General features: G+C 38.6%; 1 protein-coding gene across 1 annotated transcript; it reads right to left on the bottom strand.

Annotated features, from left to right (window-relative positions):
- Positions 1 to 11,724: 11,724 nt before the first annotated feature.
- On the bottom strand, positions 11,725 to 18,429 carry zgc:77880 (zf-DHHC domain-containing protein). The gene is made up of 9 exons (XM_053343793.1): positions 18,305 to 18,429; positions 17,091 to 17,179; positions 16,923 to 16,996; positions 13,996 to 14,108; positions 13,801 to 13,862; positions 13,278 to 13,401; positions 13,103 to 13,175; positions 11,933 to 12,107; positions 11,725 to 11,846 (listed from the first exon to the last, which is right to left on the bottom strand). The coding sequence occupies exons 1-9, from the start codon at positions 18,427 to 18,429 to the stop codon at positions 11,755 to 11,757; spliced, it is 927 nt and encodes a 308-aa protein (XP_053199768.1). The 3' UTR covers positions 11,725 to 11,754.
- Positions 18,430 to 18,993: the final 564 nt, after the last annotated feature.

Here is an 18,993-nt window from a genome sequence, read left to right as displayed (position 1 = left end):
AACTGCAGAAGTACCTTGATTAAAAACTGAAGTTTGAGGTCACTAATGCATACATTTAGCTATAATAAAAATTTTTACGTAAGAAATATTTACCTACATTTGCTGAAACAGAATGTTATCATTTGGGAGAGTAGCATTATTTACTTTCATGTTTACTTTTCCCTTCAAAAACCTCAATAAACAGTTTATAATTGTTTGTAATTGAGTTTATGGCCTCAATTACTACCTTTAAGACTTTTCTATACAGATTGATGTTTAATTTTTATAAATAATGGTCCCATTTAATTTAAATTTGATGATAAACCAGGGTATGCTTTAGATTGTGCCTACATTGCGATTGACAAGCCACTACCACAATGACAAAGCTCCTTTATATTTGTACAATCTATGCTGGAAAGAGAGAACTACTGTTTAAAAATAATTCATTTCGTAATCAAGCTACCATATTGACTTATCTCCACAGTTCAACCAAATATCACTCAGAGCTTAGATGTGTCATTGTGACTGTTGGAAATGGTGAGGAGAGCCCCTCCTTGTTTTTTCATATTTTCATGTTTTTTTTCTAATTGATGATTTCCTGGATTGATGAAAATTATGTATAGACCGTCTTTTACATTTACTTTTGTTAACAGAACCAAATCCCTCTACACCAACTACAAATCCAACCACCATTCTCTCGACTACTACGCCACAAAACACAACACCCAACGCTACATCTCCTAGACAGAGTTCAACATACGTCCCATCTGTCACTGCAAATACAACAAATTTTAATTTGACAACTACACCACAAACCACAACACCCAACGCTACCAATGCTACATCTATTACACAGAGTTCAACAAACATCCCATCTACAACTGCAAATACAACCAATTTCAATTTGACAACTACACCACAAACCACAACACCCAACGGTACATCTACAACACAAAATTCGACAAACGTCCCATCTACAACTGCAAATACAACCAATTTTAATTTGACAACTACACCACAAACCACAACACCCAACGCTACCAACGCTACATCTCCTACACAGAGTTCAACAAACGTCCCATCTACAACTGCAAATACAACCAATTTTAGTTTGACAACTACACCACAAACCACAACACCCAACGCTACCAACGCTACATCTACAACACAGAGTTCAGCAAACATCCCATCTACAACTGCAAATACAACCAATTTCAATTTGACAACTACACCACAAACCACAACACCCAACGGTACATCTACAACACAAAATTCGACAAACGTCCCATCTACAACTGCAAATACAACCAATTTTAATTTGACAACTACACCACAAACCACAACACCCAACGCTACCAACGCTACATCTCCTACACAGAGTTCAACAAACGTCCCATCTACAACTGCAAATACAACCAATTTTAATTTGACAACTACACCACAAGCCACAACACCCGACGCTACATCTCCTACACAGAGTTCAACAAACATCCCATCTACAACTGCAAATGCAACCAATTTGAATTTGACAACTACACCACAAACCACAACACCCAACGCTACATTCACTACAGAAACCTCAACAAACGTCCCATCTACAACTGCAAATGCAACCAATTTCAATTTGACAACTACACCACAAACCACAACACCCAACGCGACCAACGCTACATCTATTATACAGAGTTCAACAGACGTCCCATCTACAACTGGAAATACAACCAATTTCAATTTGACAACTACACCACAAACCACAACACCCAACGCTACATCTCCTACACAAACCCCAACAATCATCCCATCTACAACTGTAAATACAACCAATTTCAATTTGACAACTACACCACAAACCACAACACCCAACGCTACCAACGCTACATCTACAACACAAAATTCAACAAATGTCCCATCTACAACTGCAAATACAACCGATTTCAATTTGACAACTACACCACAAACCACAACACCCAACGCTACCAACGCTACATTCACTACACAAACCTCAACAATCATCCCATCTACAACTGGAAATACAACTGATTTCAATTTGACAACTACACCACAAGCCACAACACCCAACGCTACATCTCCTACACAGAGTTCAACAATCGTCCCATCTACAACTGCAAATACAAACAATTTGAATCTGACAACTACACCACAAACCACAACACCCAACGCTACATCTACTACACAGAGTTCAACAAACGTCCCATCTACAACTGCAAATGCAACCAATTTGAATCTGACAACTACACCACAAACCGCAACACCCAATGCTACATCTCCTACACAGAGTTCAACAAACATCCCATCTACAACTGCAAATACAACCGATTTCAATTTGACAACTACACCACAAACCACAACACCCAACGCTACATTCACTACACAAACCTCAACAATCATCCCATCTACAACTGGAAATACAACTGATTTCAATTTGACAACTACACCACAAGCCACAACACCCAACGCGACCAACGCTACATCTCCTACACAGAGTTCAACAAACGTCCCATCTACAACTCCAAATACAACCGATTTCAATTTGACAACTACACCACAAACCACAACACCCAACACTACCAACGCTACATCTCCTACACAGAGTTCAACAAACGTCCCATCTACAACTCCAAATACAACCGATTTCAATTTGACAACTACACCACAAACCACAACACCCAACGCTACATCTACAACACAAAATCCAACAAACATCCCATCTACAACTGCAAATACAGCCAATTTCAATTTGACAACTACACCACAAACCACAACACCCAACATTACATCTACTACACAAAATTCAACAAATCATTCAGTCACTGCAACTAAAGATACAACAACTTCACCAAAGACACCTTCGAACCAAAGTGAGTATGACAGACGGTGATGTTTTATGCCATCACTGATTGACGAAATGGATTGTATTACTGTATTACTTACTTTCAGAACCTGTCAGGCCTGCTTTGTAATGTAGTTGTTGTTTCTAGATGTTGTAGCTCTGAGGATGAGGATTTCCTCTACATCTCCACTGTCTGAGGACGACATCAGAAATACAATCATACAACAGGTAAATCTCTTCTTATCCACCCACATCAAAACATCAGATAAATGCATAAGTCAATGTCAAGTATCCTATACCTGCATACAAACCATAACAATCACAGTGTGTAGAATGTAGCAGGACAGACTCGCCAGAAATGGAATATAATATTCATGAATATGTTTTACTTCGTGTATAATCTCCTAAAATAAGAATGATTGTCTTTTCATTACCTTAGAATGAGCCCTTTATGTCTATCTTTATACCTATCTATATCTATATATCTTTATATGCTGTATGACGGGTTTTGCAGCATTTTGCATCATAGGTTCTCCTATATGCATGAAAGGGGAGGTGTATTCAAATGGTTGTACCTGCAACCAAAGCCTGATATATTTCATTCTGTGAAAACGTTCAATGTTCACTAACACTATTTAAAGTGAAATGGATTCACCAATGGAAATACAATTACATTTCACCTACAACCAATCTCTTGTGGGATTACATTCTGCACAATCTGCTTTCAGCTTGTGTTTGATGGTTTCTGGCTCCTCTCCAAAATTGGGTTAAAATCAGTACAAACTCACTTTCATTCTTCTTTGTTCACGCTTCCTCGTTTCAAGAATTTTATCATCCAAAAGTGATAAAAACATGTCAATGAACCATGCCATTGCACTGTCACATGTTTCTTCATCGTGATAAAATTGGACATGTTTGTTTAGAAAAGGCTCAACAGTGATTCAGTCTCTGGCGAGTACTTTCTTGTATGGCAGATGCCACTGTGCATGTCTGGGGACCCAGCTTCGTTCACAATGCTTCTGTAGCTTGTTCTATACATCAGAACTTCTTTGTTTTAAAGTTCTTCTAAAACAAAGTTTTCAGAATGGCACAAAATGATTTTTCACATGGCAAAAGTACAGTATATAGCTTTATATTAAGTAATTTATATTTATTTATATTCTGTATCCCTTTTAAAAAGAAATTTGTTTCCTTTCCTCTAGATTAAAGATGAATTGGTGAAACGTGGGCTACCATCAGACATATCTCTCCGCCTTGTGAGCAGTGAGGAGGTCTAAAAGTCAGAACCACATCAACTGCTGGTGGTTCATTGTGAATATGTGCTGACCCCTGCTGGGAAGTTTTGTTTTTTCAGTCTTTTGACATTTACTGAACTATCAGGTGTTTTTATGTTTTTTAAAATCATTATTATTGTTGATGTGACAGTAACTTGATAAGAAATGTTTTAGTATCTTCGAATTAGAAAAAGACTTGGTGGATTAATTGGCTGTCATCCATAATTGCAGATTAATTCTATATAATATGATTTTAACAAATTGTTTTACTTGTTTTCTGTGTTGTGCTGTTTAAATATTGATGCTGTCCTATGTTGTAAATGTTCCATTGATAGAGAAAAAATAACTAATAAATTATCAATTAAAAAACAGAAAGAAATGTTAATAAAGCCAAATATCCATGGGAAATCACTTTCATAAGGCTAAAGTTACTACAAGGAACTTTTAACCTGTTATGAAAGTCTAATGATGCCTCTGGTGCCTTTATGACTTTCATAAGGAAACCAGACCATGAACAAGGAGATTTCTATGTAGTTTTTCCAAATGCGCTCTACCTGGTCAGATTCCCTGTAAAATCAGACAAACCAAAATAATACATTTCAAGAATGATGAAGTTGAAATTAACTCAAGAGTTCATACAATGACACACTGTAAAAAAAAAAAAAAAAAAAAAAAAAGAAGACAAAAGGACCCAGTGAAGTTCAAAAGACATCTGTTTTACTTCCAGTTGAATAAGCCAGTGCAGCATGTCAATAGGAATAATACACGGTTTCAAGATAGTAACAATAAATAAAACATCAGTCGGTTGTAAACTTGTTCATCATGAAGCCACATGATATTAAACTCTTTGTTGGTTTGTTTGCAGGGCATGAAACTAACCTTTTCAGCCAACCAGCCAACCAATAGAGAGAAAAACCTTTGCTTAGTGTGCAAAAATATGAAGACATGTTCCTTTTATTGACCTTAATCGTTAAAAACACCTAAACAGCCTACCAACATTTTAGTTTTTGTTGGTTTGGTTCGACTATAACTGTCTAAAAGTTCTCTTCTTTAAATTATAAAAATACGAGTTTGTTAATTACAGGCCGATAAAACACACAAAGGAAATGGTTGTAATTTCTTCTATTTGTACATGGAGGTCAATAAAGGCCATATATTACTAATAAACGAGGTAAATTAATTGCCACACTGGCTAATAGAGCTGAATATGTAACGTTCAAGTGTCTGGCTGGTGGCAAAGTGTTAATTTAAAGCCCTCTTTGTTTGTACACACATTCCTTCCCGCTGTCAAGTACAACAGCAAATGGGGTGCGCTTGTTTTGTTTCAGCTCACAGTGGGCGAAAGCCAGTTTTGGTGGGATTTTAACTGACGGACAGGCGACTGCACCAATGTGGATGACAAAAACAAGCGCACCCCTTGTTGATCGACATTGATACATAAGAAACAAAAAAAAACAACAGATCAACTGCATCTTTCAACAGAGTCAAACAAGCAAGCCAGTACCCTGATAATTAACATACACCTGGACAAAAAACATTGACAGTTTGAAATGTTTATAGGTGACAATTTTAGTCGAATCAATCTTGGCTAAAAATTTACGGAGAGACAAATTACAAGACTAAATCTGGCACACCACGTGATTTTCTTTCCTTCTTTTTAAATATTCAAAAACATTTCAAACCTTTTTTTCTTTTACCCAGATTGCGATAGAAAACAAACAACACAACAACAACGAAAAAAAAAATGCTTTGAGTTTCAGTAACCATCCCTTCATGAGAATTGCACATCATCAATATAAAATATGTAACTTTCTATGTACAGCTAACGAAAGCCAAACCTGGGTGAGGATGTATCGTAAGTATAACTGCCTGTTTACGAAGTGTGTGGAGAGTGGTTACCAGTGGTTACGAGAAACATTTGTGAAACAGCCGCCTGCAGTCAAATTTAAACAACACTATAAAAACCATCGGAAATAAGGCATCTTCTAGCTTGGTGGACGGTTGCTTCCATCATTGGGTTTGATTATTAGTCATGTGAAGGTAAACCTGCATTCACACCATGCGCAAAATGATGAACAGACCAATAGCCCATTTATTGGTCAATAAACCGACAACATAGCTTCCTGTCACTGATAAAGTTAAATCTGGTAGCTTAACTTCCTGGTGTCCCTGCTGATTTTTATTACCTACAAAGTGCAACATGGTCCAGCCGAGAAGAAGAGGCCAACGACTGATGGTAAACTCTGAAGGGTTTTTGAGCCTGGGCTTGGTGGCCATGTAATATATTGTTGATAGTAGGAGACTAGACATTATATATATTACATGTTCGTCTTTTCCTGGTGGTAAAGGCCAGACTACAGTTCACACAACGTTCTGCATTTCTTTGGCTGGCCTGAGTGAAAAGAAGAAAATTCTCTATTTTCATTCTTAAGTCTTAATCCAAATAAGTTTATTTGAGAAACTTATTTACAGTCTTGGCGTGAGTTAAACAAAAAGATGAGAAGTGTGCAGCCATTAGCCACTTAGCAAAGCATAAAGGCTAAAAACAGGGGAAACCAGCTAGTTCTGTCTAAAGGCTGATTTATGCTTCTGCGTTGGAGCGCCGCTGTTGGAGCGCTGCTGTTGCTACGCCATCGCTCCGACGCAGTCGTTGTAGTATTGCTAGGGGGTGTGTGTGTGAAATTTCAGAGGAGTCTCTATCTGTATCCTTGTTTATCTCCCGGTCACAGTAGCATGTAGCATTGTGCTATGTGCGCTAATAACAGAAAACACATACCTTCTGTTCATTATTAATAAATAAAGCAACTGCCGGAGGAACTGACGCTTTGACCGGATCAATCACAGCCATTGCGGTCTGCGTTGCCGTGACTTGTAGTTAGGATTTTTTGGAGGTGCACATCAGGCTACGGCGTAGACGCAGAGGGCTACACGTAGCTACGCCGTCGGTCCAACGCAGAAGCATAAATCAGCCTTAAAAGTATCGAAATCCACCTACTAGCACTCTAACGCTCACTAATTAACAGGTGCTGTTTGTTTAATTTGTGCAAAAGTCTAAAAATATCACATAACCGTTTGATGTTAGAGGTTATATGCTGGATTATTTCTTGGCCAGGACCAACAAGTTACGGTCTTTAGTTGACTGTAAACTGGTTCCCCTGTTTCCAATCTTCACGCTTAGCTAACCAGCTGCTGGTTCTAGCTTCATAATGTATTTACTAAACAGACATGAGGATCACACCTTGTCGTCTAACTCTTGGCGGCAAGAAAGCAAATATGTGTATTTCCTTAAACTATTGCTTGAATGAAAAATGGGGGAGACTACCAAGCCATGATGAACAGATAACCGTGATGCCAATCCATTTGAGAATTATACTCAGAAACGTTTAAAGATTCAACAGAAAACTTTTGGATAAAGTAAAGGTTGTTTGCTACCCTTTAAAAAAACACAACTGCCTTACTGTAACAGACAACAGATGTAACCAAAAAGAAAAGAGCAACTCCAGTTCTACACTGTCTTTTAGCGTTATGCTTTGACAGTTGTACATAAAAACACCATTTCCAAAAACCACCAAGTCATAATACAACAGGCAAAACAAATACCGGTACTAAGTTCTGTTGATATACTGTACAAAAAAACCCGGTAACACAGCACCACCAGAGCCTGATGTACTAAACTCAAGAGCGAAAAACGATCCAAGTTGCTCACAGTGTGAATAGAAGGTTACAAACCCTTTGACAAGGCTGCATGCCTCTCAAAACCACTGCTAACATCTCTCCAAGTATTCAGTTACTTTGTTAAGAGACTTGAGGACGACCCTGATTATAACGTTTAATGTCAAACATGTTTTATAGCCAGTCATCATCAGTAAATATCAGTAATTAGATTTTCTTAAAACATGTGAGTTTAGTAAAAAAAGGCAGATCACCTTATGTGATTTAAGATTATGTCACATGATTTAAGAAAAGGGCTTTTTTTCAGAGCTCCTAACTGGCAGTTTTTCTTAGTTTTTAAGAATGAGGTTCGAGGACCATCATGCTTACTCTGTTGAAGTCATAATTTTCCTCATGTTCAGCCCAGGTCAGACACAGAAGTCAGAATATCTACAAACACATACATAAACAAACAGTGATGGGTGAAGTTGCCTTTGTGTCTGTGGTTTCTCTGCCACATAATGTCTCAGACGAAAAAAAAGTCTTCACAATATCATCTTCTGAAAGCTGAATTTTGAAGATCTTTTCGACTTCATTTAGTACCAATTTACCTATTTATCTAAAACCTACTCTGGTGACTCAGTCTTGACTTAAGGTGTTGCTTTCCCTGTATTGTATTGATACAAGCAGAGCTGCAACTAATGGTTATTTTTATGATCGTGTAATATGTCAATGACTTTTCTTCTTCGTCTTAAAAAGGTGTGATAAGTGTCCATCGTGTCACTTAAATTCATTATCAACGATCTCCACCAACACCAGCAACTTGTAGGAGAAAACACAGGCAGCCATATGGTTTCATGGTTGGAATTGGTGTCTAAAGCTACGTCATGACGCCTTGATGCACCACTATGAATCCAGCTTAATGCTCTGTCAATACCAATTGAAGCAAAGCAAAACGTGAGGTAGGGACACAGGATAGCAAATACTGGCCAACTTCAGACCTCCAGGTTTGACCCTGGAGGAGAGAAATGTGTCAGGTAACGCGGGATAAAGATTCTCATATGAGCCTTCGGGACTATCGAGAGGTGCTAGCTTCTACTGTTAACTACTACAATATCGAACCCTAAATTTGAGGTAATGTATCAACAGACGAGATGAAAGTTGGGGTGAAATGAGCCTCACCTTCATTCAGTTTAATTTCACCAACTTCATAACCGTACAAATAAAACTGCAGGAACTGAAATGTTTCCCCGAGTCGTGACGAAATACGACGTTCCCTGACAATGTCTAACGAACTTTTGTGTGGTTTAAAACGTCAAAGAAAGATTACACTTCATACATAAATCATCAAAAAAAGCAGCAGATCTAAACCCAGAGAGGCAACTTCACCCTTCACATAAAAATACACAGTTATTGGTAGAGTTAACTCCACTGAATAGTTAGAAACAATAAATAAGTTAAGAATCATCCCTTCACTGAGATACAGCAGAATACTGTTGTACTCTGTGTGTGTGTGTGTGTGTGTGTGTGTGTGTGTGTGTGTGTGTGTGTGTGTGTGTGGTTGGGGTGATTTGATGAGGAATGAATGACTCTTTTCCCAGCACCCCATCTTTAAAATCACACCCTGCTTGAATATAATATGTATACATGTGTGTGTGTAGTAACCTGTAAGTGTAACACAGTTTAGTTAGTAGCATGTCAAACCCCTTTTTTTTGTATTTCAAAATAACCACAGGAATGAGGAGGTGGGGTGGGGGGGGGGGGGGGGGGAGGGGATCACGAAACAAAACGCACAAAAAAAAGGAATCTCTTTGCAGACATTCTCCATTTCCTGTTTGCTTCTGAATCCCAAGGCATCCAAATTCCAACATACAGTATATCTTATATTGGTTAAATCAGTTCGGGAATGTTAATTCACAGGATGTTACAGTAGGACAAGGAGCTAGTATTTTTTTGTTTTTTTTTAATATAAAAAAGAAAATTTTAGTGAATAGTAAAAATGTAGAAATTGAACTCCATGATGTTTAAAAATGTGTGATTTCTGATATCAAATAGTGTCGCTGTCGTGGTAAAATTGGTCGATTTAAGAATAAAAATGAGTTGATAATAGAAAAATACATTGACCTACAGTGTTTTTGTTTTTTTGTGTGTGTTTGGTTTAATATTTTGGACCGTAATTGAACTCAGTAACAGGAAACAAAATCATTAGAAATGCATAAATACACTGACCAAAAGTATGCAGACGTTGAGGGATGTTATTACGTATTTAAAAACCATCATATGTGGGTGCAATGTTTGGGTATCCACATACTTTTGGCCATTTTAGTATCTGAGATTATTTTTATAGTCAATATTTGCCCTGAAAATAATCAATTACCTCATGAAAATTAAAGCTTGACTTGTTTTTTTGCTCCTGTGATTTTACTAAGCTTTACACAAATGTATGTAACTAATATGAACGGGAAAGTATCATATTTTGGTATCAGCCTTCAAAATAAAACACATCAGGGCATTCCTGCTCATTATTTAAAGCTCGACTCGGACGTTAACTGAGATCCTAAGAAGAAAAAAATACGCAACATGATTTGATTCACAGATGAAAAAAAAAATACATTATCATCTTCTTCTATCTAATGTAGTTCAGTAACAACTAAAACTTTTAGGGCGATGTTTGCTTTCACAGTTCAACAACCGCAAGGCCAGTTTGGATCCGTTTTCATTCAGGGGGGGGTTAAAGGTTTAAAAAACAACACATGACGAAACAGGAAGTTGACCCAAGGCCGATGCCCTTTTACCTCCTTTACACACAGTAACTGAGTGGGTTTTTTTTAAACAAAATATACTAAGCAAAAAATACTGGCAACTCCCTTGAACGCACCACCATAAAAAAAATACACTGGGGTTAAACTGATATGAGGGTAGACGCCGATGAAATTTGATCATCTAACTGACGGGTTTGTTCGTAAATGGCCTGTTTAAAATGGAGTTAGTTTAAACCAGAGGTGTCAAACTCATTTTCATTCAAGGGCCACATACAGACCAATTTGAACTCATGTGGGCCGGATCGTTAAAAAGATGGAGGGAAGGAAGGAAGGAAGAAGGGAAGGAAGTAAGGAAAGACAGACAAAAGGAAAGAGGGAAGAAAGGTAGGAAAGAGAGACAGAAGGACAGATGGAAGAAATGGAGGGAGGAAGGAAGATGTAAGGAATAAAGGAAAGAAGAAAGGAAAAAAGGAAGGTAGGAAGGAAGGATAGATGGAAGGAAGGACAGAAGGAAGGAAGGAAAAGAACACAAAGGAAAGTGGGCTGGATCGCACCCCTCAGCGGGTCAGTTCTGGCCCATGGGCCGCATGTTTGACACACCTGGTTTAAACTGAGGGGCTGCATAAAGGGCCAGTACAAGATAAATGACACTCTCTTTTTTTAACTAATCATGCATGTCAAACATTTATATTATAAATAGTCAAATTTTAAGTTGGTCAATACGTCCGGTATTAGCAGCTTTAGTGTAAAACTGTCCACATCAACCTTGAAACACCCATATCTGTCAAACCCCAGTGTCCACAGGGGGTAAAAACCTCCACGTTTGTCCGAATAATGAAAGAAAGCTGGTAGTTAAACTATAGATCGAGACCATCAGTGCTATTCCCTTATAAAAGGAAATATATTTTCATGAGTCTAAGGGTCTGAGACTTTTTTTTTTCTTAGGTCCTTGGGAGAAAAAACCTCCCACGCACTCATTATTCAGTTATTCATTCATCCATCTTATACACACACACACACACACACACACACACACACATTCATTCATGTTCTTTCATCTCCATCTCGGCCTTCATACTCCTTCCTCTTCATCTCTCAGGTCCAAAGATAAGACATTATAGTTAGGCAGAAAACGCAATCTCTCTCTCTCTCTCTCTCTCTCTCTCTCTCTCTCTCTCTCTATCACAAATACGCACGAAACCCTTCCTCGCCTCGTCTCGCTCTCACAGGTCAAAGGTCAGACATTGTAGTCAGGCAGGGCGGAGTAGCTGATGCCGCCGACCGACGGAGGGCTGGAGTGGAGAGGAAGAAGCCAGCAAAAGACCGAACCTGGAGACAGACGGAGACAAAGACGGAGCTTAAAATGATTAGTCGATTCAGTTGAGTGATTTAAAAAGATGTTAAAGACAACGCACCTCTTCCGAAAACCTCCCGCAGCAGAGCCAGCTTTGGCTTGCGGGTGTGCGTCAGATGGTGAGGTGGCTGCGAGGAAGAGGAGGAAGACGAGGAGGAGGAAGAACCTTTGTCCTTTATCATCAGCCTGTTCCTCATCTGTTCAATTGGGGTCTCGTCCGTGATTATGGAGACCAACTGGTAAACACAGAGAGAGAGAAAGTCAAATGTACCTTTAAAATGATTGTACACTGTTATGTATGATCATGTGGTATTATTTCCTCTCTTTTGACCTTCCTGCTTCTACTTCAGTTTCATTTCCCACTTTTCCAAGAAGGCCTTTTAACAGACTTCAGTAAACTTGCAGCTTTCAGCTCTGGGTTTTATGTCAGCTTGAATTCTGTGATTATTTAGTTTGATGTGTGAAGAACTTTGGATCAATCATGTTGTATTTAAGGTGCTATATAAATAAAGTTGAAATTGAAGTTATTGTAGCAGCTCAAGTAAGGAGTTAAATAGGGCTGTCAGCGTTTAGAATCGCGATTAGATTAATGCAATCCATAACGTGTTAATTTTTTTCAATCGCATTTTAATGTTGCAAGCCTTTTTGTCCCTTCTACTCACCCGTAGTCGGCTCCTCTAGCTGTAGCGCTATGCTTTGAAGTGGCCTCCTGCAGTAAACCTACCACGCTGATGGAAAGTAAGAGACCTACTGGACTTATGAACGGCTTGTTTAACTTTAAAACACTTCCAGACGCTTCAGTTGACAAGTCAAAAGTGAAATGCAACCTGTGTCAAACGGAGTTTAACTACCACCGGAGTACGTCGAGTTTGAGTTAGCACCTCCACGCTAAACACCCAGGTGCAGCCAAGCCAGCCTCAGCTCCACCAAAGGACCATTTTGGAGTGTGGGAGTCGCAGCAGAGCCATGATTGATTCCCAGTTAAGACACTCTGGTAAGAAATGCTTTACATTATGGGCTTAAAACTGCCCTGAAATGTCAAATAACAGGATTTTAAACATGCAATTCAAAACGCGATTAATCGTGATTAACTATGGAAATTCTGTGATTAATCGTGATTAAAAAAATTAATCATTTGACAGCCCTAATTGTGGGTAATGTTGGCACCAGATTTTTACCAAGGACGAAGAAGAATTGGAGGAATAAAAGTAGTGTTGGTGTTAGTGCGTACCTGATCGTAGAAGATGACCATGACAAACACGCCAAACAACACCGACTCCACCAGGAGGATGATGTAGTGAGCACTGAGAGACAGGAAGCAACAAAATAATAGAAAAACTTGTTGATTAATTACACAATAGAAAACACCCAAAATCTCAAAACCTCTCACTCTGCAGAGGACTCACACTATCAGGTGTTTGCTGGGCGTCTCTTCTCCTTCTTCTTTTTCTGCCTCGCCGTCTCTCTCGTTCCTTATCCGCCACACCCATGCAGACACCACCAGCACCATGGAGTACAGACTGGCCATGCCTGCCAATGTTAAAGGCCGAAAAATAGAAAATATTGCATTTAACACTTTCTGGTTTGTGTTTACTGAATTGAATTTAAAACAAGGAGTGATTCAAATTAAGTTTCTTGACTTATAAATAGTGATCACAGCAATTTCCAAGTCATAATTGCATAATGCCTTTTCTGAAAACGTCCGCTTTAACTCTGTACATTTCAGTTTGGGGTTAATATTAGTCGCAAAGGCAGGTGACCACTAGAAATATCACCTTTTTTTTATTATGATAGCTGATACTACATACTTATCACTAGTATGGTAATCATTGTGATTGTGATTTGGAGCAGTACTCATAAAGCTAAGAGAGTAATCATGATATCAGGGGTAGAATTTAATGTATAATGTGATGTATTACATTTACTCACCTGTGTAAAAAAGAAACTGGATGAAATACTTCTGGTTTAGCTCTCCTACGCAGTTATTGATCCTTAAAATACACACAGAAAGACAAATTAGATTCTGACAGTAATCTTCAGGAAGAGGAGTTGTAGATGATGAAGAGGAGAGAATCAGAGAGAAAGAGGAGACAGAGGACACAGAGGCGAGAGGTGAGATCTCACCAGGGACAGTGGTGGTCCATGCGGCGTATACACCTCTGGCAGACGCGGCAGTGATGCGCTCTGGGAGGTCTGTAGGTTTCACAGCGACTGCACACCGTCCAGCCCTCACAGCCCTGCAAGCAGCAGGTAAGACGACGGGTAAAAAAAAAAAAGAGTAAAATAACTCACCTGAGAGCAATGTAATAACAAATATCACAACGTCTGACTTCCTGGGTATCATAGAGACTGTGTAGAACAGAGGTGTCAAACTCATTTTCATTCAAGGGCCACATACAGACCAATTTGAGCTCATGTGGGCCGGATCATTAAAAGGAAGGAAGGACGGAAGGAAAAAGAAGGAGAAGGAAGAGAATACAGGAAGAAAAGATGGAAGGAAGGAAGGAAAAGAAGGAAGGGATGAAGGAAGGAAGGGAAGACAGATGGAAGAAAAGAAGGAAGGAACTAAGAAAGGTAGGAAGGACAGATGGAAGGAAAGAAGTAAGGAAGGGAAGACAGATTGAGAGAAAGAAGGAAGGAAAAGAAGACAGGATGGAAAGATGGAAGTAAGGGAAGAAGGGCAGAAGGAAGGACGGAAGGTAAAGAAGACAGGGAAGAAGGAAGGAACAGAAGACCAATAAAGTATCCTAATCCTAATCCTAAAAAGGACAGACGGAAGGAAGGTAAAGAGGAAAAACGGAAACGGACTGGACCTCTCGACGGGCCGGTTCTGGCCCACGGGCCGCATGTTTGACACTCCTGGTGTAGAACATGATCAGATTGTTTTCATACATGCTTTCATGATCCAAGACACAGCTGCTTATCAAATAAACCGTATCCTAGATTAAAGGAGCTGCAGCTAAAGTGCATTACACAGCATGAAAGAACTGTGCACGGCTCATTAATTGTACTTATAAGCAAACTAAATTGATCTTCTGTACCCTGATGTTGGATGATTTGAGTTTTATGTTGTTCCACCATCTGAAAAACAAGTCTACTCTTTAACTAACACATTTCATTTTGAGGCACCGACTTCAGGCATCTCAAGTACTTTAACTTACAGTTCAACATACAGTATATACAGTATATGACTTCTGCTTTGTGAGAATGTGTACAATGGAGGTCAAAACAGAGGTTTCTCAGGCTTAAAATCTGTATGTTTGTTTTTTTGGAAATGTATGAAGGCTTATATTTTTACTATTTTTCCATAATATGTTATTTTTATAATATATTTTGTGGTGGGTAATGGGGTTAGGAGTGTATGGATCTGTTTAGATTGTGCGTTCTTTGTCATATGAAGGATGAAATTTGAGCTTTCATACATAAATAAGAATAACTTATTGTGTGCCTTGACCGAGCCAGTCAGTTTACATCCATTAGTCTGTGCAGACTCATAATATTTGTAGTGAAGACACTGAAGGAATTTAATAAAATCACCACAGTTTCAAGGTGGGCACTAACAAATTAGGCGTTTATTGAATAAAGGCCAGAAAGTGTTTTTGCAGAACATTATGATGTCAAGGTGAAGTTGACCGTTGACCTTCTGGATTTAAAATATCATCACTTTATCATTTTATCTAAACACATACATAAACAAGTGAGACTTTGTCATTATTAACATATGAATTCAGCCGGAGATGGGATTTTGTGAGGTCACAGTGATGTTTAAGTACCAAACTCCAACCAGTTCATCCTTAAGTCTAAGTGGACTTGTGCCAAATTTGAAGATTTGCCCTCAAAGTCTTCCTGAAATATCGTGTTCAGAAGAATGGGACATACGAACGACCTGATCATGCATAAAAACACTGGTCACAGTTCTGTAGAGACCAGGAGCATTTAGACACTGCTTCAGTTTAATTTTATTTTACTACATTTGTCCATTTTATCAATGTATTTCATTTTCATTCATTAAGATTACTGCCCTTTAACGAGAGCCCAAAAAACCAGTTGTAAACCACTGATTATATCTACATGATGTCCAATAACAGTGAAAACTAATTAAATACCTATTTACACATGCAGACATTCAGCCTAATGTAACATTCTAGAATGGAACATGTAACATTCTAGAATGGAACACATACAATCACAATCACAATCACAATCACAATCGTATTCCAGAATGGAACATGTAACATGCCGGAATGGAACATTAACCATTACAATCACATTCTAGAAGGAACATGCAACATTCCAGATTGTGCAGCTGTGGCTCAGGAGAAAGAGCAGTCGACCACCAATCGTAAGATCAGAGCTTTGATTCCCAACTTCTCCAGTCCACATGTCGATGTGCCCTTGGTCAAGACACTTAATCCCAAATTGCCCCCCATGGTTGCGCCAACTTTTAGTGGCACAACGTTAAACATCAAAAATAGTTAAAATTTCCTGTTTTACAGCAGAGTAGTTGAGTGTATTTATATATCATCCCCAATACTGGACACAGGTCTCATACTGTACACAATCCCCCTTATAAAATCCTCCTTACAGACATCTGTCACTGAGATCATGAGTAGATAATGACAGACCGCACAGCAGACATGAGCACAGCTGCTCAGATGTAAATACAGAGTCACACCGAGATAAATACATAGCTGTTAATAATACAGTTACTATCACAGAGTGCTGCATTCCCCCTGATACTCCCTCTCTGTTATTAGCCTCTTTTTTTAGCTCTGTACATTATTATTATTTAGTCGGTGAGAAGAAGAAAAAATGGGGATAGTCAAGATTTCAAGGTTGAAAAATCAACCAAAACCACAACTCTGACCTTTAGAGCTCCAGTGAATGTAAAACTTTGAGGTCCTATAACCTTTTATGAATATTTTAGCAGTTTTTACATTTTTTAAAACAAATTTTTGGGGCAATAAACACATGGCTCAGTGGTAAAATTAAGGGCTCGACTTGTGAAATCAGTGAGAATTCCCTGGATTTAAACTTTAAGTGTGACTCACCCGCTCATTCATCCGAGACGACTGGGAGCGAAGGTCTGAAAAGTCTATGGCTGTGTCAGGAAGAGGCACCATACCTGGATAACGATAACAACAACACATTCAAAAACACATGTAACACACAGGATTAATACATTAAAATGATAAATAATCATAAAAAAAGTTACTGACCAGGGTCTGAGAAGACAGCTTTGGAGTGGCAGGCCAGCAGCAGCAGCAGAATCAGGTTGAACACTGATCCATGTAGAGTACACCAAACACTGTCAGAGAGGCACAGAACAAGACTTAATACTAGGGATGCTCCATATTGACTTTTCTGCCGATATCCAATATTTCCCAACTCTTAATTTCTGCTACCGATATCACCCGATACCGATATATACAGGCTTCTTACACCAAAACTGTTAACAACATAACATATCTCCGATTGTGGAATTAACACATTATGCCTACTTTTATTGTGATGCCCCACTGGATGCAAACATAATGCAACATGGCTTTCCAAATGTCAACACTGTCTGTGCAAAATAAAAGAATTTCAACTTAAGTTATGGAAAAAAGTGCCAATATGTCACTGCCATATTTATCATGCTGGTTTGCATCATTTACTATCTGTAGGACACACTTGGAAATAGTTCCAAACCACAGATATAAGCCCCGTTTCTGGAGGCGGGACCTTTACAGGAAGTCCTCTCACTCGGTCCACTCAGCTGTTGTGTCATCAGTGACATTATCACAGATATATAGGTGTCATTCCACTTTATTACACATAACTTTATTTATGGACTAACCCTAACCCTAACCCAAAAACAATATTAATGACAGAACTATCCAAATTCCATTAGACCTGTTAAAATAAAACCATTTGAACCTGTAGCATGAGTGTTTGTCCCATCTCTAACAGACAGGCTCACAAAATAAATACATTTCTATCATTTCTTTTTTAGGTTAAAAAAAACAACAATAATTATTTACTTATTTTTAAGGGTGCTGGGATTAAATTTAGGGTCTTAAACTCGCCCCTGTAATATAGAGTATGTACACATTAAATAAAGATTAAGTCTCTGTGGTGTCAGCTGAGTTTAATCTGTCACAGACAACAGACACCAAACAGCTGACTGAGTGTTTTGGTGCCTCAGCTGGTAAACAGACAAACAACAACAACACAAACACACATTATGCTGCACCATATCGATACAAGACTGCTAAACACACAGGAGATATCTGAGTGCATGTTTCTGTGAGAGAAACACGTTTAAATATCGCAGCAGAGGAGGAAACAGCGTCAGGATGCTGTCAGATGAATGGAGACAACACAGAGCCGCTGCCGCCATGTCGGGCTTTTATTTAATGCTTTAAACGATTTAAAAACACAAAGTACAGACCTGTCCGAGTAGGCGGGGATGAGGACATACTGTATGACCACGTAGTCCGCGTAAAACACGCTGAAATAAGTTAAAATAAGACAGATAACGCCGCAGGGGTCCCGCCTGCAGCGTAGAGGAGCCATCTTCTGCCGGGCTCCGCCCCCCCGATCCCACGCTTCCGGGTGACGTCAGATCGAAACCTGACGCTGCCTTCAAAGACCGTCAGGAAAAAAATACATTCATCTTTTTTTTAAAGGGCCAGTTCACCTAAATAAAATTGAAAAAAGGGATAATCATAATCAGCTTAATCTTGCTCTATTAGTGTTATTATTTTTATTTTTAGCAGCAGTAGAAGTAGTAATAGTAGTAGTAGTAGTAGTAGTAGTGTAGTAGTAGTAGTAGTAGTGTAGTATTATTATTATTGGTATTAGTATTAGTAGTGGTAGTTGTAGTTGTAGTTGTAGTAGTCTAAATATTATTATTATTATTATTATTATTACTAGTAGTAGTACTATTAATTAATTAATGAATTACTGACTACGATTACTACTAGTAGTATTAGTATTGTTGTAGTAGTAGTATTAGTGGTATTAGTAGTAGAAGTAGCATTAGTAGTAGTAGTAGTATAGTTGTAGTAGTAGTATTAGTGGTATTAGTAGTATTAGTATAGCTGTAGTAGTAGTAGGCCTAGTAGTAGAAGTAGCAGT

Source organism: Scomber japonicus, chromosome 22 (assembly GCF_027409825.1).
Source record: "Scomber japonicus isolate fScoJap1 chromosome 22, fScoJap1.pri, whole genome shotgun sequence".
Lineage (NCBI taxonomy): Eukaryota > Metazoa > Chordata > Actinopteri > Scombriformes > Scombridae > Scomber > Scomber japonicus.
The sequence above is the reverse complement of the archived record's forward strand: the minus strand, read 5'-3'. Positions and strand labels throughout refer to the sequence as shown.

Coding starts and splice junctions, on each gene's coding strand:
- zgc:77880 (XM_053343793.1), bottom strand. CDS start 18,429: ATGGCTCCTCTACGCTGCAGGCGGGACCCCTGCGGCGTTATCTGTCTT. Junction 17,180..18,304: donor ATCCCCGCCTACTCGGACAG/GTCTGTACTTTG, acceptor CCTCTCTGACAG/TGTTTGGTGTACTCTACATG. Junction 12,108..13,102: donor TGGTCATCTTCTACGATCAG/GTACGCACTAAC, acceptor TGTGTTTACCAG/TTGGTCTCCATAATCACGGA.